This window comes from Vanessa atalanta, chromosome 15 (genome assembly GCF_905147765.1).
Source record: "Vanessa atalanta chromosome 15, ilVanAtal1.2, whole genome shotgun sequence".
Lineage (NCBI taxonomy): Eukaryota > Metazoa > Arthropoda > Insecta > Lepidoptera > Nymphalidae > Vanessa > Vanessa atalanta.
Genome location: NC_061885.1, coordinates 2,084,028 through 2,106,240, shown reverse-complemented (window position 1 = coordinate 2,106,240; position 22,213 = coordinate 2,084,028). Strand labels below are relative to the sequence as shown.

Below are 22,213 nucleotides of genomic sequence, written 5' to 3'. Positions count from 1 at the left end.
TTAAGCATTTACAAACACAAAAATAATAATATTTTATTTTTGGCCCTATTGTGGTATACTACATGCGTTGTCATATTTTCCATAAGGCTAAAGAAAAGAAACGACGAAAATCACATAAAACCACTTTTTCATAAATAAATCCTTCTCTAACAAATCATTAATAAACAAGTAAAATTAGTACTGTAAGTAATCCAAAACGAAAATGTTTAGCTTCGCTTATAAAGAAAAATATCACAACACATTTAGACGGATAAAATATTTGATGTTTTGTCTACTATAAGTGACTATTGTATATGTGAGGTAAAGGTCCACCCATTGCCCGAGTTTGGGTGGTGACTGTTAGTATACACTCGTCCATATGTCTTTGCCCGATCGCGTTATGTCCGAACTCTTTGAAAACTTTCAACCTCCAAGGTTCAGAGTACGCGCCGTTTTCCTTTTGTTTGTAAGCTTGAATTCTTATCTCGTTCAAAACATCAGGTTTAATATAATCTATCTCCAAAGTAGTTGAATCTGGATCAGCTCTAAATATCCGAGGTTTATTTTCTGGTATGCTTTCTCTACTGAAATCCTGAAACAAAGGTGAAAAGGAAAGTAGGATGTTTTAAATATTCGAAGGTTGTGGAACTTCCACAGTGGAAGTCATTGCTGATCATTATATTATCAGATCATCTCAGCTCATCATCTTGATATTATCCGAATTAAAAGATATCTTTACCCATTGGCTAATTTGTGATATACTTATTTAAAATTGTAATGAAACTAATATATTCGACAAAGTTACCCTTTGGTCATTTTTTGGGTTCTTTTTTTTATGAACTGTAATAGATTTGACTTTGATTCTCGATAAGTACTTAATTTTAATTTTTCTTCACTGACCATTGAATATAGAAATATTAATTTGAAAATCAATGAATCCCATTTAGTCTTATCTTCTCTCAGCTTATCCTGTATTTATTATAAAGCGCATCTATCACAAACGTTAAAAGTTACTGCTCTACCTCCTTCCTGTTCTATAAACTTTCTTTCAAATTCTAAGTTCTAAGGCAAAAATATGTTCTAAATCGGCTTAGTCCATCCTACGATATCTGTGTTCAAAATTCAATAGAGTTTCATTGAATTTTAAACAGCTATCAGCTATATAATATAGGAGTAATTTTAAAACAACTGATTTTAACCTTACTGGACCGATGTTCTTTTACGAAACCTGGTGCTTGATCAGCGTTAATCAGCTTAAACATTTTTTCCGTTTTTTCTTTCACCTCCCAAATATTAATCTGCAAAAATGAACGTACTTAAGTATGGAAAATATACATGAGACGATAATGATCCTCATGAAGGGTGAAGAGAATATAATATATAGAAAGAGAAATACTCATAATATTTGAAATGTCAAAAGCGCAATGGCATAAGGGCCGCCTAGCCATGTAAAAAATCGCAGGATCGACCTTGAGCCCTATTGTAGTCCCACTCCTGATACAAGCTTTAAAATTGTAGGCGTAAATATGACTATAAGGAATTCCTTATAATGGGGTATTGCTATACTTAAAAAAATAAAAATTAGTTTGTTGCTCACCGTAACAAACGATAAGTAAGCGTTTACTATATGTAAAAATAATGTACTAGCAGTTCAGTTTAATTAGTGAAAAATAAATAATGTATGCTCTTTAACCTAAATCTTTAATTTACTATAATAACAATAAACATACCATCATAGTAAACTATAAATGTAAATTGTTATATTATTTTAATTGATAATAGCTTATTGTATAGTTTAGAGTAGAGCACAATTATCCAAACTCAACACTTAAATACCTAACGGTTTTTTTATTAACAAATCTATATAAAACATCGTATATCTGAGTCAACTAGATAGGTTTCTTTTGTGATATAATTGACAAATGGTTCACCTGGCAAGCGGTCACCACCAGCCATAGACATGGAGTTGTAAAAAATATTAACCATTCCATACATCGCCAATGCGCCATCAACCTTGGAAACTTGGAAGTTATGTCCCTTGTGCCTGTAGTTACACTAGAATAGAACGATACTAAGGATTGAAGTTATTTGATACTTGCCTTGTATCCCAGTATTGGATCAGATACATTATAGTCAATAGATTCCCACACAACATATAACCCTCCTTCTTTCGTCGCAGTGACATCCAAAAGTTTAGGTGCTTCAAGTTCTGAATAAACACTTGACCCTAATAAAGTTATTGTGAAAAAACAAATGAAATTATTATTTTTTACAAACATTGTATATTAAGAAATGTTTATTCCTTTACAAACTGAGCTTTGTTAAGTCACAGCTATGTAGGTAATATTCGGAGTGATCTTAAAGTATCTTCTGCTGCAAAGTAAACTGTTCCTTAGACTAGCATAAATAAGGATCACAATGGTTAATGCTTAAAGTTATCTGTGTCCGGTTGTTATGTTATTATTTCGCGATAACCCCGCGTAAAACATCAAATGTTTGCTAATAAAATATAGTATATTCTTGTTCACATTTCTGCTTAAATAAAAAAACTACGCTTTTAAAATATGGTCTTCGTAGTCAGCAAACGTTATCCATTGGAACAAGGCCTCTTTTAAGGTAGAGGTAGAGATAGTTCTACATATACCTATGCTAACATTATAAATGCGGAAGTAACTCTGTCTATCTGTCTGTTGCTCTTTCACGTTCAAACCACTAAACCGAACTTGGTCAAATCTGATATGAAGCAAGTTTAGCATGTGACGACCAATCCCTAAAACTCGAAGCCGCTACAGAGACTTTAATTTCTTAGTGACATAAAACAAGTAATTATAAAAACTTACAATTCCCCTTTCAACATGTATTTTACAACCAGTCATCTGTCCTCATCTGTCATCAGCTTTTGTTAATCCAATCCATTTCTCTTATCCAACTTAGATTTCTTTATACTTAGTTTGCGTCATTATATATAATTATAAAATATATATATTTTTTATATTATCACGATAAGATAATTTTAACAGTAAATTCATTAGCAATGCTACTAAGTCTTATTTGACGAAAACAACGATTACATTTTTTAATTGACCCGACCTGAGCTCGGGATTTCCCGACCTGTAGCTTTAGAAGCCGACTTGACTAACGAGTCAATATATTTTTATTAATAATGCTAACGACATAATCTTTGTGTTATAAGTCATGGTTATAAAGCTAGAATACAGCTCGTATCGTTTTTTTTTTTTTGTAAAGTTTAAAAGCAGTACAACTATTCACAATAAAAAAGGGAATCCCCCTTTATCAAGAAACGAGTTCGTTCCGTGTTGCTGACCTTTTGCACAAAGCGATGAGTCGTGTTCTTAAGAAATAATGGAAGGGAGTTTACCTTTGCTTATTGGTGTTTTTCGTCGAGATGTAATGTAGGTATATTGCTTTTTAATGTGTATTGATTTATACATGAAACGAAATAATCGCAAGTGATTATACATCGTCTTATGACGTATCCGATAAATTTTATGACGCCATTATGACGTAGCTGCGATAAATTGTTAATGAAATTGAAATATATTAGTTTCCTTAAAAATTAAATTGATTGTTTTAGAATTAGTCAACTTAATATTTAGAAATTATAAATGTTAATAACAAATGGTAATCATGAATACAACGATTAAATTTATTTTTTAAAAGCAAATATAAGTTTTCATTGCAAATTAATAAATACAAAAAAAAAGCAATAAAAAAAAAAAGTCGATAATTATTTTAAATTTATTATATACATTTATTATTTTAAGAGATAATGTAGAACACCTAAAAAGCAACAGTATTGAAATACATGATTATTATAATATATGTAATTGATAAATTTAAATAAAGATTTTGATTTAGAGTATGCATCGCCTAAAGACATCAAGTTTAACCCGTTATACCGCTTAGAGTACGAAATACTGTCATGCCATTATTTTATTACTATCAGTAATAAAATGGAACTGTCCAGGTTCGGACGTGTCTTTGTGTATCTGTTAGTGTATATTAACTCAAGAACAGTATGCGGTCAGGAATATTCAATACCAGATGTAACGATACAAGCTTTACAACCGAAAGGAATCAGAATATCAATACCATGTAAGTTATATTTATGTATTTAATAAAAATAAACGCAAGTTAAAACTATAACGGGATCTCCGTGCGTGTTTTTTTTTTAAATTATCGTGTACATGATTACGAATGTAGAGTCTAAAATTATTTTTAATCTGTTAATGAAATTCCTTTTAGTAACTCTAGACTTGATAATAGGTTTTATTCTTGTATTTATTTTTCGTATTATTATTATATTTATTATTAAATGTAAAACAGATTATTATTTTCTAAAAATACGCATAAATCAATATTTTATTATACTTTAAGAGTTTATTATTTATATACTAGCAAATCCACCCGATATCGTTTGTCCAAATTTAATTTTTAACGTCTGATATTTTATTAGTGTCTTGAGATGTAAAACAAATATTATCTATACTAATATATGAAGCTAAAAAGGTTGTTTGTTTAAACGCACTAATACTAGAATCTAGCAATATTTTTGCATGAGACTACTTATTGAGGTTTTTTGGTATTAATAACTTAAAGATTCTTGATACTTATACATCATAAGTAGAACTTATCACTCTCGGTATAGAAATATTGTAAACTTTTTATTCTGGAAAATTAAAAGTCACCAATTGATTTTTAAATGAGTGAATAAATAGATTAATACTATAAACAAATGGTTTTATTAGGACTGGTAGTGTTAAAAATTATACATTTAACTTTGACAAAGTCGTTAGCCTTTTACACATACATGACTGTGCTGTGATAAACTATTCACAATGCTTAAAAAAAAAATTTTTTTTTCAGTAAAAATAAATGACTGAAGACTTTTTATTCCGAATATTAACATTTTTTTCATGCAAATTAAACTTTCCTCTTTGATACAGTTAAAGAATCTAAAATTTAAAGATATTTTGTAAGTTGAGTTATCACCTATTTTATTAAAAGAAAATCATTGTTAAAGGCTATTTCAAAATAATATAAGTTGTAATACATTAGGAGCCTGTAAATTTCGCACTGCTGGGCTAAGGCCGCCTCTCCCTTTGGGGAGCGAGGTTTGGAGCAAACACGTTGCTTCAATGCGGGTTGGTGGATACATGTAAGACACATGGAGGTTTCCTCACGATGTTTTCCTTCACCGACGAGTACGAGATGAATTATAAAAACAAATTAAGCGCATGAAAATTCAGTGTTTGCCTGAGTTTGATCCCGTAATCATCGGTTAAGATGCACGTGTTCTAACCACTGGGCCATCGCGATGATGCGCTTTGCTCATATACATTGTTACCGTATGAAGTTTTAACCAATGCGCCACCGACCTTGGGAATTTAAACGTTATGTCTTTTCTGTATCTAGTTACACTGGCTCACTCATCCTTCGAACCAGAACACAATAAGAACCAAGTAAATCCTAAGATGCACAAAATATATCTTTAATTCTCATTAAATTATATTTATTGCAGCAAACCCAAAACTTAGTTTGTTTGTATTCCAAGGGAATATAAATAACAAAATAGGTGAAAACGATGTCGGTACGATTTCTGCTGAAATAACTAATCCTACTAATGGCAGATGGTCTTACGAAGACCTCAACAAACAGCTTAATGTTGGAGACATCATTTATTACTATGTGTACGTCGTTTACAATAGAAAAGGCTATATTAAGGACAATTTGTCCTTCACCGTTAAGGGTAATAAAATGTTAATAAACTGTTATTTATATTGAAACCAATTGTCCAACAGCCTTGAACGAATTTTCATTTGCAGGATTAGAAAATCTTTCAAGTAGTTCTGTAGCAGAATGCTCACCAACGTCGACTGTGGTAAAGAATGGAAAAGCGTGTGCTGGTCAGGTCCTGTTTGAAGACAATTTTGATACTCTTCGAGAAGACTTGTGGCAAGTTGAACAATATATACCAGACGAACCAGTGAGTGAGAAATCTATAGTATTATTTTACTATGAGTTTTATTTCGTAGTAGTAATATGCATTTTGATAATAGCAAGCAGGGAGCAAAGTTAGCAAGGGATCATTGGTTGTTCATGCCATTGTCACAGAAGTAATTACATATACAATTTTAATAATAATAACAAAATAAAACATAAAAAATAAAATCAATAGGTTACTTGTTTCACAGGTTTCTGTCAATTTGAATCCACAGAACACGTTGGTGAAATTTCACAAAGCTATAGTATAGTTAGTTAGTTAGTTCACGTATCACCGTAGTCGGTTTTTGTCTATTCACGGGTGATATATGAAGTGATTTCTTATAGAAATACTTGTTTTAATGAAATAGTTAGGCGAACTGGCGAATGGTCTACCTGATGGTACATAGTCACCAACCTTGGAAACAAAGTAGTTATGTAGCTTTAACTTTAGTTAAATTGACTCACACTTCAATCCGGAACAATACAAGGTCTTGCTGCTTTTCAGTAGAATGTAATATGATGGGTGAGTGGTAAGTCCAGACGGGCTTGTACAAAGTCCCACCATATAGCATAAGAATATATTAGCATTTGCTTTGCCATTCATTTAACTGACCAAATAGCTTGATGCCGATACCTCTATTATGCCTTACTAGTTAGAAACCTATTAACCAACAATTATCAAAATTGCAATACTGGCTGTTGAAATGAAGCTCCCATTCGCAAGACTTACTTAAGAATACTTTGCTTCATTCATTTTATATGTTGAATTTTCACAATTGACGTCAAGTTTTATTTCAGGACTACCCCTTTGTTTCCTACCAGCGTCCACCAAATGCAGCGATAGTCTCAACAAATGGGGGTTATTTGTATATTCAGCCAAAGCTTCTACAAGATCTGCCAGGATTTTCTAATTCGTCTTTGTTTACTGATACTTTGGATTTGTTTAGTGGGTATGTTTTCGAATATTTTTTATTTAATTTTATTGAGGATATGTGATATACATATATGTTTTCGTTACATTCTTTGCGATCTGTGTATATGTCTACAACAGTAAGGCTTCTTTAATATAAAAAAATAAATAATTTATCTTAAGCCAGCATTGTTATTTAAAAAACAGAATCTTTGATAAAATTGCTAAAAAACAAATTCTCAGTTATTTCGTACAATGCCTTTTGACTAATTAGCATCGTGTTAACAAAAGGAAAATTGGAATCTTTTATAAAAAAATCAAAATCCAAATAAACTTTTTCAAGTAGACTATCACAAGCACTTTTCAATCGTCATTTAACAAACTATAAGTGAAGCTACCACCGGTTCGGAATGCAGATTCTATCGAGAAGAACCGGCAAGAAACTCAGTAGTATCAAATCGTGTAGTTGACCTCACATACCTCAACTCGTCTACAAAATTGTTATAATGTTGTATTATTTGATTTGTTCCCAGATGTACAACCACGTCGTCAAAGTGTCTCGTTGAAGCTTGGGGTGCTAGTATCTTACCACCGATAGTTAGTGGTCGTCTTACTTCTAAATCATTTTCTTTCACATACGGCGTTGTGGAAGTGAGAGCCAAAGTACCTCAAGGGGATTGGCTTTATCCGGGTGAGAATTATTTATTTTTCTTCTAAGTATCGATTTTAAGGTTTGTTGTGAATGTGTCCTAAAGATTTAAGACAAGACCCATAATAATATTAAAAGAGGACAAAATAAGAAAAAGTACAGGCTCACATCGAGACAAAAAAATCCGTTCATAAGTGTGACATAATGCAAATCGAAATAGTTTCTTTGAATTCTTTAATAAAACAATCTTTGATACATACGTAATTTACATTGTTTGTGTATTTTATAAATGGAACAACAGTTATAAAAAAACAATTTATGTAATATACTATTATTATTATTTAGTTAATTTTAATAATTTAATACGTAAGCAGTCCGTAGGGAGTTTAACGTACTCTTCAAATAATTTAATAGGTACACAACAGCTATTGTTGGATGTTTTCCATTCCATTTTTAAGATTATTAATACTAATTGCTATATAATTGACAGATATCTTACTGGAATCGCTGATGAAAAAGTACGGTGTACCGAATTACGCGTCAGGCGTTCTTAGGATAGCTGGCGTACGAGGCAACCCGCAGCTGTCCTTAGTTAATAACGAAATCGGAAATAAGGTAAAATTAATTTGAAATTCTGTTTGTCCAAATTCAGAGTGTGTCTAACTAAACTTTTAACCTAACACGAAAATAATGTTTAATTAATAAGCTCATTCTTAATTTTAAGTTACTAATTTATATTTGATTTTTACTGCTTTGTGTTTTGTATACTTTCTTTCACTTCTTATCTTAATTGCTTAAGTTTAGTGCATACTGTGGTCTTTTATAATTGAAGGAGCACACAACTTGTACCCTTATATTGTTTAATTTTAATAATATATATTTAGTGTGTATCTTTTGTTGGAGACTCGTAAATTAAATAAATAAATAAACTATACTTGATAGGGCTTTGTGAGTTGCTAGTAGGGTTCTGTACAAATCTGTTCGCGTAGGTACCAATCTCCAAACAGCAACACCTAGTATTAATATGTTCTGGTTTGAAGATCGAGTGAACCAACAATGCACACAAGAGACGTAACAATTTGGTTCCCAAAGCTGATGTATTGGCGCGTAAGGAAAGATTAGTAATTCATACAATGGCTATGGGCGGTGGTGAACATTTACCATCATGTAGCCACGCCATCCTACCTTATAAAAAGCATTCGTTGATGCGGGATACATAAATGTAATTGTAATTATTAGGTACATGTAATTATTTTTGTAATTGATGAAATGTTATTTATTTATTTATAATACAAAACTGAATACATATCATTACAGGACATGGTTGTCATAATTCGATGGAGTAATTACTTCGTTTCTAGCTGGTTTTACTCAGTGAAACTAACATTCTAGACTGGTAGTAGCTTTATATTAAAATAAGCCTTGTAAAACGAAGATTCATAAGTGCTTGTAGGAGTTTTCTTACACAAAGTATATTTTGATGTGTTTTATTCTTTGGCCTCATACATTGAATCTTTATCTTATGAATGTGGATGTATGTACTTCTACTTGTTGCAGCTCCTCTATGGTGGACCGATGCTGGACACCCAATGTCGCAATACTTTGCTCAGTGAAAAATTTTCCAATAAACCCTGGGGCGATGACTTCCATGTTTATTCAGCGAGATGGGAACCAGGTAAAATAAAATGAAATAAAAACAAGATATGTCAGTAATGTAAAATTATTATTAATATATCGATGTCCGTTGACAAAAAAACAATAATAATTAATTAATTGTGTTTATTATGTCCATTATTGATATAAATTACCATCAGGTGGCCCAGTGGGTACTTTTTAAAATAAAATACAATATGCATTAAATTATGCATGCTATAAGTAAGCCTTACCAAATATTTAGCCTTCTCTATGTTACTGTTCCTGATCAAGTCCCAAATATGACCAATTAATGTGTTTGGGTATTTCTGTATAATATTCTGATTATTTTCCAGAAAGGATAATATTGTCTGTGGACGGCGAAGAGTGGGCAAGGATAGAACCAGCTGCTAGTGGACTTCAAGGCCGTTTCGCTCGTACCTGTGATCTACCACGGACTTTACTCTCAAGGGGTACCAATATGGCGCCATTCGATGATCACGTAAGTGCTTTCAAATTATAGAGATTTTATGTTAAGATATGTGATTTTCATTAAAAAAATGTTCCAATTATTATATGAATAATCTTTACTTATAAATGCGAAACTCTGTTACCTCGTCACACTTGAACCGCTGAACCTATTTAGATGAAATTCTGTATGGTGATAGTTTGTGTTCTGGGGAGAACATTGACTTTTTTTAATTCGACCCTCGAGGGTTTAAAATGTGGGTGACGGTTTATGTAATATAGGTAAAGTATAACAAAGCGCGGGTAAAGCCGTAGGTTCAGCTAGATTCAGCGAGATAGTACTGAGTGATCTAAGTTTTCTCAAATATTGAATCAACATTTATTTAGATAAACTCATTTATGATGATTTATTTCGCGAAGTTTTTCTGAAGAAAAAGTTATAAGTCTGATTAATAGTCATATTCTAAGAAATTTCTCTTAACTTTTTAACATTTTTCGAAAAATTGAATATTAAGGTTTTTATATTATAATGATGTTCCGAATTCTAAGGTATTTAAAATCTTTACAGTTCTTTATAACCCTGGGCGTGGCAGCTGGAGGTATCACTGAATTTAGGGACGATCTCACATCAGCGGGAAGACCAAAACCCTGGCGGAACAGTGGCCGGAAAGCCAGTCTTCGTTTCTGGCAGGACATGTCCTCCTGGTATTCCACGTGGAGACAACCTGCCTTAATCATCGACTACGTTAAAGTTCGAGCTATTTAATTTAGTTAACCGTAACTCTCATTAAAATATGCCAATATATACAATGACGTATATATATGTCGTCGATTATGAAGAATTATTAACTTAGATGATTTTGTTGTATTTATGAGGTGTGAACGCCGTGACATAATGAGTCACGTGATCGGAATCATTTTGAAGGGACAACTGTCACATTTTGAAATCTTTGGAGAACAATGAGTCGGAAGCTAATTATTATTATAAAGAGCGATACAGTTCGGGCCTTCCAAACGATCGTTGGTTTACGCAACTCGGATAGTAATTTGTGATTGCTGATTACCTACATAAAGTACAAGAATTGTCATATTGTATCGTCGTGGTTAATCGCCTGAGACTTACGCCATGAACCCTGTACCAGAAGCTCATACCGATGACGGGCGTGCCGCTGATCTATCGCAGTCGCCGTCATATATATTACAATGTTTTAGTCAGCACATATAACATAAAAAATAATTTAACATATTCGTCTGCAAAGACATTACAAGTCGATTTGTATAAAATGACCATTGTGCCAAAACAACGAACGAAGCAAAATTCTAAGATTAACTTGCTGCTAACTGCTTTTAAAAGACTTTTGAATGGTGTTAATATTATTATGAATCATTTGAACGTAAGTATCAATATCATCTAGTCGATCTATAAACTTGCTAATATCAATATCAGTAATATAATTTATTCACTATTAGTTATTAAGTTATTGTTTAACGTATTAAGAAATTAGTTTAATAAAGGAATATAATACAAACGGTTTATTTTTTTCTTTTTAATTAATTTATTCTTTATGTATATAATTCTTCTGTACGTCACTGAACACTACCTAACGGCTGGACCGATTTAGATGCTTTTTTAGTGTGTGTTTAATTAGGTGATTAGGGGCTTAGTATGAATGGTGGCACTATGATTGGGTTCCTGGAAATATTTTTTAACAAAAACCAAATCTTATTCCACCCATACGAAGTTGGGACGGACATTGTATATTTCTAAATCTTTACATAGTATTTATATCTCAATAAGTCCTACAATACATATTATAATAAATGTAAAATTACTATTTAAAAGTGAAAACTGAAATAGTTTTAGCAACTAAATTGACTATTAAATCATAACGCTTTAATTTTTACATAATCAATTAACAAAGGTTGGGTCCAAGTAGGGTGCCAGTTGGATTCATCCTTCCAGAAATTCAATGTTGCTTTTCGATGCAGATTAATCCACGGCTTGGGTCTGCCGTCACTTGTTTTCAATGAGTCCGGGAATTCTGTTCCACCGACGGATAAACCGAGACTCAAATAAAACTGCAACAAAATTATGTAATTACTTTTCAATTCAAATATTTTAGTACATACAGAAAACATAACCTTTTCTAATAATTGTTAAAACAATAAATCAGCTGCCTATGCCTATGCTGGATTAAATTACTTTGTCATGATATTTACGGAGTCCTTTTTTATTTTTACTTAAAATAATTATTAATATGGGAAAGACTAATAAATGAATGGTTTCCTGACGTCTTTCCCACGGTCATGACTAGTCATGCACGAAAAATTAAACAATTGCCGTCATATTATAATAACCAATGTAGGTACCATTGAGCTTCCAAAATGGGTTCCAAAACAAAATGCTGATTTTCTTTAATTTCTTTACCACTTCAAAGTAAAATGGTCTATTCGAGCATGGACATGTTTTCTTTTACATTCTCATATACTTTATTAAAAATATCTTACCTAGCAAAAATTCTAATTTCACATTTCTGTAGCGTTACGAATAAAAAAAGTAAGATTCGGTTATTTTTTACAACCAAAGAAATATATACATAAAAATGAAACCCATTTCCCTTGGTCGCGCCATAACTTTAGAACGACTTTACCGATTTCATTCATCTTTTATTTATTTTAAGTTTTCTAATACTTTGTAGAAGGTTTTACGGAGAGAAAAGTGAGGCAAAATGCTAAGAAAATAAAAAAATTATAGTAAATTTAAGAGCACGTATGCCGTATTAGCAGTTCACAGGGGTAAAAGTATTGTGAACCAAATATTTTCTAATTAAATAATAATAAATACTTTTTTGTATTTATTTCAATTCCAATTGAATATTAACAGTAAGGCTATTCATCTAAGTCAACGTATCGAATGAAGATACTATTGTTTTAAAAGTACATAATGATCGAAGGGCGCCATCTTGCCACCGCCATTAAGTAGTTTGAGCCATTTATCCCGACAGTAAATTGGCATCCAAGACCGCAGTCCATATTTCCCTGGTCGGACACGACTCCATATTTGTCCATCAACAGATAGTTCTATCGAACCTGTAACATTTATTTCTTATTATATTTTTCTACTTTTATCAATATATCATGTGACCTGTTTATGAATAACTTCGTTGCTTTCTTTTTGTATGAAGAATATTATAGTAAGCACTTATCCGTTGTTAATATTTATAACTTAAGATCGTTTATTTCCTTGGATATCAAGTAGTTGTTTCATCAAATCTTACATATTAAAATATATACCATTCATTGTTCGAATATAAATGGTCACCACTGCCCATAAAAAAAGATTCTGTAAGAAATATTAGCCATTCCTTACAATAAACCAATGCGCCACCAATCTTGGAAACTAAGATGTTATATCCCTTGTCCCTGTTATTATACTGGCTCATTCAACCTTAAAAACGAAACACAACAATACTAAGTTTTGATTTTGGCGATATATTATGATGAGACAGTGGTACAACCAAGTATACGCCCAATTGTCTAGAAAATATGCATAGATATACGTGCCAATTCTATTAGATATCGTTAAATTATGTAAAATTTTATCAACTTCAAAAACATATACCAACGTCCCCATTACATATATAGAAGTATAACTATTGTCTCGTGATGTGAGGTGAGGTGAGGTGAACAATTTAATCAAAATATACTTACTCGGTGTCCACTTGACAGAGAAAACATGGAAATCATCACTCCAAGTACCGTTAATATATTCCTTGGTATCATCACGAACAGGCTTACAAACAGCATTAGTTAAAGCTATTCCTCTTAAAAACTGGGAAAGAAATAACATATAAATAAAATATTTACCAATGCGGAGTATTTATGTCGTGCTTATGGGCGAAGAAAAGCATGGTGAGCAAGCCTGTGTCTGTCAGATAAAAATCTGACACAGTATCCACCAACCATCTCCTCAAAAGAAAATAAGGCTGGTCACCACCAATAGCCCAGCAGTGGAATATTTAGTGGATATTCTTTTCTTTTATTTTTGAAGTCATAACTTCTTATGGGAGGGTAAACTGTCATGCGTCCCGAGACGGACATTTATTATTTTATTTTTATGGCCTTAGCGTGCGCACAGACAGTTGGGCCACCAGATGGTAAGTGATCACCACTGCCCGTAGATATTGGCTTCTTATGAAATTTACACAAATTGTGTATCTAAACATTTTTTGTAAATCAATTTATCTATCAGTATAAGAATAATGAATTACGTCTTCTCCTTTTAGAGACATAGCTGGTTTTATGTATCCAAACAAATATCGACGTGAAGGCACTTTCGAAGTGAAACTCGTATAAAATCATAAAATAAATGACTTAAAATATTAACCAAACTTACTTTATTCGTGTATAGAGGTTCGTTTAATTGCTTATTCCCAAAAACTGTAGCAATCTTCAAAACGCCAGAGGCATAATTCGTGCTGCCATATTTTTTCGTTAATGATTCCAGGAAGAGTTCTGAATATATTCAACATCAGTTAAGGCAAAAATATGTCGATGAACCCCTTACGTTAACTATCAAAAAATGTATCTAATTGAAAGTGGAAGATCAACGGTCTTTATTGATAAAATTATGGGTGACCTTGATTAGTTTAAATGTCAAAAAGCTGATATTATATTATGGTACAATATGAGTGGCATAACGGTAGATATTATACCGGTAAACAGCAATTTAAAGGGTGAGTGAGCCAGTGTAACTACAGTAACATCTTAGTTTCCAAGGTCGGTGACGCATTGGCGATGTAAGGAATGGTTTATATTTCTTGCAGCGGTATTATTTATGGGCGGTGGTGACCACTAACCATCATGTGGCCCTTATGCCCGTCCGTAGCATAAAAAATCACGAAAAAACGATTACTAGTGAAGCTACAACATTAATGATACCGCAGGGACAGCAGCAATCGGTGTCGCACAATAGCGCATTGCTGACGCCTGACATGCCATTGCATGTACGCTTTCCATGTACGTTTTTTGTATTTATGAATTTTAACTTTAATAAATACAGACAGAAATCTGGTTTTTGTTAAATTATCAATCGGAGTTATAATCTCAAGTCTTTAATTTATTATATTTTAAATTAATACCGGCTAGGTCGAGTTTTATTCTTTATACCAAATGTTAATTAATCATACCTTTTATGGCCTATGCATGAATATAACCACAATACACTACTGATGCAATCGAGATGGCACGCGTTTGTGTAAGCAATATTCACTCTTGCCTTAAAATACCCGGAAAAAATGCTCATTTATCGCAGATGTTCGAAAGATTTATAGCACCTTTGCTGTGCGCATCAGGAATGAGGAAGCAAAACGCTTTGTGTGAATGGCGCTTATGGTGGTTACGTAAGGGGCCATAGGTCAGGCAGTTCACTGTACACACTCTCCGAAGAAACGAACGATAGTTTTACTTGGGGAAGTATTTTTGTTTTGTTATTGTAAGTGAAGTGTAAGTAGAAAAAAAAAATGTACTTAATCATACTTAACTTACGCGATAAAATTCTTGCTTACTATAAACCTGGGTAAAGCCAGTCTCCAATTGGCATCTTGGCGCGTATTTCCACAATGCCGTAAGTGAAGGAGAATTTCGAGCTTAGCCTACCGCTAACGACGGGTGGTAGAATCTCCAGGCCAGTCCCTTTTGTAATGCAGACACTGCCGGTACATCTGAAAGTTGATATTATATTACATATATAAATAAAATTTCGTCATATATTTATAAACTATTTTAAACGTTGTTTTTATCAAACACCACTTTGCCTTGATGGTTTTTTATTAACTAATTCTCCTGTATGTTACAGCATTACCACTGCAGATAATACATACCCCCTGCCGCGCAGCGTCTTTCTCTCTGCTTGAACGTCATAAACTCAAAAACTACCAAACGGATTTTTGTATGGTTTTCACCAATGGACGGAGTGATTCAAGAGGAGGGTGCAGATGTATAATTCATGAAGATTTATTGTAAACTTATATAACGTTAATTGGTAAAAAAATCATCTCGAAAAGAAGCTTTACTGGAGTACACCGCGAGAGTTACACAAGATATTAACATTTTACATAGATCTTTATCCTACCCGTGTTAACCGACAAGTTAAATAATTTAAAAAAATGTTTGACTTTGTTTCATAAATTATAAGGAACTAGTCGTCACCCGCGGCTCCGCTCTCGTTTTAGAAGCTGGCCATAAGGAGTTAGGTATAAAAAGCATATGTCCTCCCTTGGAGTTCAAGCTGGCTTTATGCCAAATTTTAGCAAATTCAGTTCAGACAGAGTTAATTTCGCATTTATAATATTAGTATAGACGATTTCTATTAACATTTATTTACGTATTTTTGTTCATTTATTTATAACTTACTCATCTTGTAGATCCAATACTTTAGAAAACAAAGAATTATTTGTGAAACCGGGTAAATCTTGCTGAAGTATTGGTTGAATTTTAAGTGTTCCATTCTCAACTTTTAGTACGGAATCTGAGGGCAGCTTTTGATAAGATATAAATGGATGTTCCTGAAAAAAAAACAATATATTTAATCTGATAATTACTGTTAGAAATGCACTGCCCTGCATCCAAACTTGGGAAGTAAGATGTCATGACCCCGTAACTATTGTTATATACTTAGTATTGTTGTGTTTCGGCAGGCACCACTGAATTATCATATGAACACAAATTAAGCACAACTGTGCTTAATTTGTGTTCATAAATCATGCTCGGCGGTGAAGGAAAACATCCTGAGGAAACCAACATGTGTCTAATATCAACAAAATTCTGCCACATGTGTATTCCACCAACCCGCATTGAAGCGTTGTGGAATATGCTCCAAACCTTTTCCTCGACGGGAGAGGAGGCCTTAGCCCAGCAGTGGGAAATTTACAGGCTGCTAATGTAATGTAATGAGTTGATGGTAGCTACTTGCACAAAGCCCTACCAACAAGTATATTGGGGCAATATTCCTAGCACCCTTGCCTCTAGTATCCACAGTCATAATTTGTACAGTAATTACGTTGAACACTTTATCTAAACATCGACTCTCTGAATAAATTATTCCATTCCTTCTTTTTTAATATATGTGAACGTGAATTCTTTTTTTTATAATTAGTTCTCAAAACTCATTCAAGTCAGAGTACTGGGTGATTTATGTGTCAAATTTATTTAATACGATCGGTAAAGTGGTCCATTTGTGCTGAATATTTTCAAGTAAAAAACATAAAAGAGGACTGCTAACCGGATGATCTTTTGGAATATATTGATCTATTTGCCACAGGTCTTCTCGAAGAACATCAAAGTCATCTTCAAATATCGTCTGGCCAGCGCAAGCTGCTCCACCGTGGATACGAGTAACCGTTGGACGACACTCACTTTGTACGGTTGATGGGGCACTGTAGTCATCTGGATCTTGTAATTCTACAAATACAGTAAAGGAAATATATTTAGAATGAATGAGGTTCTATAGACATTTCTCAGAGCCAATGTTTTTTTTTCAATTTATCTCCAATAAGGTGCAACAATCATAAAATTAACGTACCGGTAATTTTGTGCTGTTTACCACCAGTTGCATAGCCGTTAACGGCGTAAGCCAAAAACTGATTAGAATAATCCAGTTCCCCCCTACGTAAAGCTACAAACACGTAGTACACCACGACGGTTCCGACTTTTAATTGTGACACACGATCTTCATACATCCATCTGCCATTTGTCTCTGTGGTCACAAATTCTCTAACACCACCAACGTATTGTAGAGAATCGTAAAAATTCGCTTCAATATGAAGTAAATTTATTCTTGGATCTCCTGCAAGATTTATTTGAAATAACATTATTTTTCTATCAATAAAATTAATTTGGCTCAATGTTAACGTTTTAACCTTAAGACGGATCTTAAGGCAGACCTTGGGAGCTTCAGCTATATAAGCAAGCTAAAAGATGAAAGCCACAGTTCAGAAAAAAAATATACATATGTATGTATATTTTATTTGGTTATGTAACCAGTCGAATAATTATTAAGTAATCGTAGATAATAAATCCGACAAACACGAAAGACAAATGTTACCATATTAAATTTATGATGACGTCATTACGTCTCTTAGGAAATATTATGGCAGATCATTTATCACAATTATTCTTAGAGGTTGTTTCACTTTGAAGACCAAAGAATATAAACAACTTAGATACAAAAAAAAAACTATATTAATTCTATATAACTACTCTATATCTTCTCAAATACCTAGATAATATTAAAGTTTATATGAAATAATTTACCTGGTATAAATGCTCGAAAACCTTTAGGTTTCAATGCTTGGATAGTTATTTCTGGAATCACGTAGTCCGTTTCGTTTTGTGTGTATATTTCTTGTAGAATTAAAACAATAAAAACTATGGCCTTACGCACATTATTCATTTTAAGTCTTTGTTTGTTCATGAGGTTATGAGTTGTGCGATGACGTTGATTTGCCTCAATAGTATCGTGAGCTTATCAAATTATAATAAGATGTTTATGTGTGCGTGAATGTAGAATATATATTTTTGTCATGTGTATATTTACAATGTTACTGAGAATTTTATATGTAGTGTTTTTGCTATAGGTGTTAGGTATATTAAATTGATTTTTGTTGTTTAAGGAAGTTTAATAATATGATGCTAATGAATTATAGTTTTGCTATTTAAATTTCTATCTATATACAATTACATACATATATATTATTAGTAAAGTAATATGTTTATAATTAACAAATTCACAGAGCTTTTTCTAAATTGATCCCTTGACTTCACCATCAATAATAAAATGCTAAAGGTAAGATAAAGGTAAGTCTTTAGGCAGAGAAGATCACATAATACAATTACATAAACATGTCAGTAAACTATAAAGAAGTAAAAAGGCGTGTACATATAAGTATTCTAAATGTTTATAGCTCTATAAACAAAAAAAAAATGACTATTTAAACGATTTGTAAGTATGTAAATGAGTCTTTTATAAACGTGTCAGATTGAGCATGTTTATATCTGGTGTCAAAGCATTTTATAAGCAAACTGCCTTTAAAGAGAAAGGTTCTATATAAAAGAAAGACTTTGAGTGTGTGGTGAAATCTTAGAATCTATTTTTCTTGGTAGTAGGGCTGTGTGCAAGCCCGGCTAGGTGGGTACCATTCATTCATCAGATATTCTACCGCCAAATAGCAATTGTTGGAATTGTTGTGTTCTGATTTGAAAGGTGAGTGAGGCAGCGTAAGGCACAAGGGACATAACATCTTAGCTCCCAAGGAATGGTTATTATTTCTGACAGTGCTAATGTCTATAGGCGGTGGTGACCAATTAATATTAGACGGATTATTTGATACCTATTACATAAAAAGCAAAGTTTCAGGAAAAGTGTATTTATGAAGATTTAATAACAATGCTTAGATTAAAAAATATTTTGGATATTATATATAAGAGTCCTGAACAAATGGATAGTCATCGCCATTGTGACGTAACACATTAGGCACTGAAAACAAACATCCAGTTGGAAGTTTCTGGATAACTGCGTGGTATCCATCTCCTTTAACGATTTTGATCCTTCTAGGCTCAGACATAGGTCCTTCGATATTATCCTTAAATGCTAGAAGTCGAAGTTCATATATAACGTTATATTCTACGTCAGTGATAAGAACCTGCGATTGAAAATTCCCATTGACTATTATCTCTCTCGGGATGCTGCTAAGTGTAGTATTCACCTGGTATTTCTAAAATAAAAAAGGATATGTTAATCATGGGGACTTAAAGATAATATTTTAACGGCTTTTGAGTCATCATCAAGCCTATATGTATTAAAATCTTAATGATTTGGCAAGCAAAAGCTTCAGACTAAATAAACCCATGTTATCCAGTATATGAAGCCGGTTTGGGTAATATCCTTTGAATAAAACCTTCATAAAACACATCTAAACTTGGTAATCAGATTGGTGTCAATACATATAATATAAGAATATAATTTATGATATAAGAAATTTTGACTTGGACCAGTATTTGGATTTGCACATGTAATTTAAATAATGTCATTTAGGATGAAGAAACACGAATTCAATAAGAATTATGCCAAATTTCTAAATTATTTTTTACTATAGATAACCAATACTTTGTTCATTTTTTGTCATTTAAATTGATATTCTATGAGCTGTTAATTTCAGAAGGTATTATTTAAAATTGTTTTTAAAGTGATCTATATAGTAACAAGTGTACCAACAAGACAATTCCTCAGACCAAGTTCATCCAATTGGGCACACCACTGTGCTTTAAGCACAGATGCCCACGTGATGGTCTTTTTCGGTTTACATGGTCTCTCTTGTCCAAGGAGTTCAGGTAGGCTTTTTCGCCACGGTTCTCTTAATGACACAATAAAAAGGGATCTTGCTACAATCGACGTTCCTGCTCTTACCTCGAGCCTCGTGGAATTAGTTGTGATGATGGTAAGAGACCTAAGGGACTGACATTGGTTCCCTAAAAATGAGGAGGGGCCCTTGTATGGGACCCTACGTGCGTTGACACGTTGGCCCCGACTCATATCCGAGAAATAATATTAAAAGCCGGTGCCGCTGCAGAAAAAGATGAAGCAAAAAAACGATCTAAATATTCGTCTAAGTCAAATTACTTTTTTTGTCCCATTTGCTGTCGAAACACTTGGCCCTTGGAGTAGTGGTGCAAAAAGCTTCATTAAAAGTATAACACCTCGCCTTATTGCCTGCACTGCTGACAGGAGGGCTGGTTCGTTTTTGCCCAGAGGATCGGAATTGCGATTCAACGGGGAAATGCTGCTAGCATTCTTGCCACCATTCCAGGCGGTCAAGATTTATACAGTAACTATTTTTAATTCATATTTATATATATTTAAGCACTTAATGTTAGTAATTCTTATGTTTATACAAGAATACTTATTTGTCTAGTCAATCTTTACTTATGAGCACTCACTAAAATGTATAAAAGAGCAGAGCACAGAGCAACTGAAATTTACTTGATAAGATCGTTTTGGTTGATAGTGTATCGAATGCAGAAATTAAGAAAAAAAAAACAGAAGGGATGTCTATGTCCAGCATTACTACATTTCGCATGATTGTAGAATAAAAACGTTGATGAAAATGATCATGCCTTCTTTTTTAACTCCTCAAACCGATTATTTGTAATGTATCAATATAATTAATTTAGGTCTTAAGTAGAGATAAATAGATACTCATGGAGAGGAACATTATTGTTTATCTTATTACACCCCTACTATTAGACATGGCACTGTAAGCATAACTATTCCTTTCACTGTTAAAGCGTTAACAACCATTCGAATTAAAATGTCATGCTTTAGTACCTATAATTAACGTAAAACATCGCACATTTTTACAGTAGGTTTAAATTCAACATTTTCAGGTTTAAAAGCAGCCCGTGACGCTACGAACTATTTGCTACTGCCAACTCTATGTGAAAGTTTATTCAGTTTGTTTGACAAGTTCGTTGAGTATTCGATAAACTGTGGGTTTAACTGTGTTCGTATTTTGCAGAACAAGCTACGTATGAACATTTCGATGTACAAAGTGTGGAGGTTTTTTATTACGTATTTCTCGATAAAACTTATAATGCAAAACAAAAAAAAAAAAACATGCAGTGCAGTGTGTTCTCTAGTTACTAGTATTAAACTTAGTAGACAAAGTTGTACATGAAAATAGTGCAATGATTGAATGTTTATTTGAGGAAAATATTTCCTTCAAAGGATCTCTTAATTGTTGTTTTATGTGATGATATGATAGAATAAATCAGCTTACCTCAAGGGTAATATCGTTTTGAATCAAACCAGGGTATTGTTCAGCGTTAACCAAACCGTATTTCTTTTCAGTACTCATTTTGACTGTCCATAACTTGACCTAAATTATCAGAATCATCTCTATAACAGAGTCAGAATTCGGAAAGAATTTAATGATTTAATTAATGGCTAATATCTTGTGATTGATTAAATAGTATTTAGATAAATGTTTCAATACCTTATATCCAGAGACGTCATGTTTTGATGAATAATATATACTATGCCACGAAACATAAATACCCAACGGATCCGTACCCCAAACGTTGGCTATATTTATTATGTCAATACTACTCACGAGCCCAAAACCACAAGATACGAATAAACTCAAAAATATCATATTGGATAATTGCAAATATTCATTTGCTATGAATTAACTAAGCACCAATAATTATTAGGTTCTGTTATTTTAAATATGGAATCTATTCTTGTTTAGGTACACAGATGACGTGATGATAACCTTAATGTCAAGGATTTTTTTATTGTGATAACGATACTATTCAAGTTTGTTATATGTTGGTATAAATCTATTTAATATAAAGTGCTATATTTTAAATGAGCTCTTTATAATTTGAACAATATTTCATATATTCTATCCTTTATTGCATTAGCATTTTAGTTTACTAGATTGTCTGAAAGGGTAGAGTATGCAGACAAAATCAATCAGTAGACACGTAATTACTTACATGATACAAAATCA

General features: G+C 32.7%; 4 protein-coding genes across 6 annotated transcripts; 1 reads left to right on the top strand and 3 right to left on the bottom strand.

Moving 5' to 3' along the window:
• Positions 1-17: 17 nt before the first annotated feature.
• Positions 18-2,334, bottom strand: LOC125069137. The gene is made up of 3 exons (XM_047678519.1): positions 2,079-2,334; positions 1,179-1,277; positions 18-571 (listed from the first exon to the last, which is right to left on the bottom strand). The coding sequence occupies exons 1-3, from the start codon at positions 2,256-2,258 to the stop codon at positions 275-277; spliced, it is 576 nt and encodes a 191-aa protein (XP_047534475.1). The 5' UTR covers positions 2,259-2,334; the 3' UTR covers positions 18-274.
• A 1,599-nt stretch (positions 2,335-3,933) lies between these two features.
• On the top strand, positions 3,934-10,421 carry LOC125069135 (beta-1,3-glucan-binding protein-like). Its single transcript, XM_047678517.1, has 9 exons — positions 3,934-4,095; positions 5,522-5,749; positions 5,826-5,986; positions 6,784-6,935; positions 7,429-7,586; positions 8,035-8,159; positions 9,102-9,219; positions 9,533-9,678; positions 10,213-10,421. Exons 1-9 carry the CDS (start codon positions 3,954-3,956, stop codon positions 10,408-10,410), a joined length of 1,428 nt encoding a protein of 475 aa, XP_047534473.1. The 5' UTR covers positions 3,934-3,953; the 3' UTR covers positions 10,411-10,421.
• A 946-nt stretch (positions 10,422-11,367) lies between these two features.
• LOC125069114 (beta-1,3-glucan-binding protein-like) lies at positions 11,368-18,909 on the bottom strand. Of its 3 annotated transcripts, none has more exons than XM_047678487.1 (9): positions 17,958-18,909; positions 17,227-17,490; positions 16,927-17,105; positions 16,059-16,210; positions 15,219-15,367; positions 14,041-14,159; positions 13,356-13,476; positions 12,586-12,734; positions 11,368-11,723 (listed from the first exon to the last, which is right to left on the bottom strand). In XM_047678487.1, the coding sequence occupies exons 1-9, from the start codon at positions 18,115-18,117 to the stop codon at positions 11,529-11,531; spliced, it is 1,488 nt and encodes a 495-aa protein (XP_047534443.1). In that variant the 5' UTR covers positions 18,118-18,909; the 3' UTR covers positions 11,368-11,528. The 3 variants fall into 3 exon arrangements, with proteins under 3 accessions (XP_047534443.1, XP_047534444.1, XP_047534445.1); XM_047678488.1 differs by lacking the exon at positions 17,958-18,909 and adding an exon at positions 17,588-17,630; XM_047678489.1 differs by lacking the exon at positions 12,586-12,734 and having other exon boundaries at positions 11,524-11,723.
• Positions 18,910-19,062: 153 nt separating this feature from the next.
• On the bottom strand, positions 19,063-21,940 carry LOC125069117. Its single transcript, XM_047678491.1, has 3 exons — positions 21,695-21,940; positions 21,479-21,577; positions 19,063-19,417 (listed from the first exon to the last, which is right to left on the bottom strand). Exons 1-3 carry the CDS (start codon positions 21,851-21,853, stop codon positions 19,118-19,120), a joined length of 558 nt encoding a protein of 185 aa, XP_047534447.1. The 5' UTR covers positions 21,854-21,940; the 3' UTR covers positions 19,063-19,117.
• Between the last annotated feature and the right edge of the window lie 273 nt (positions 21,941-22,213).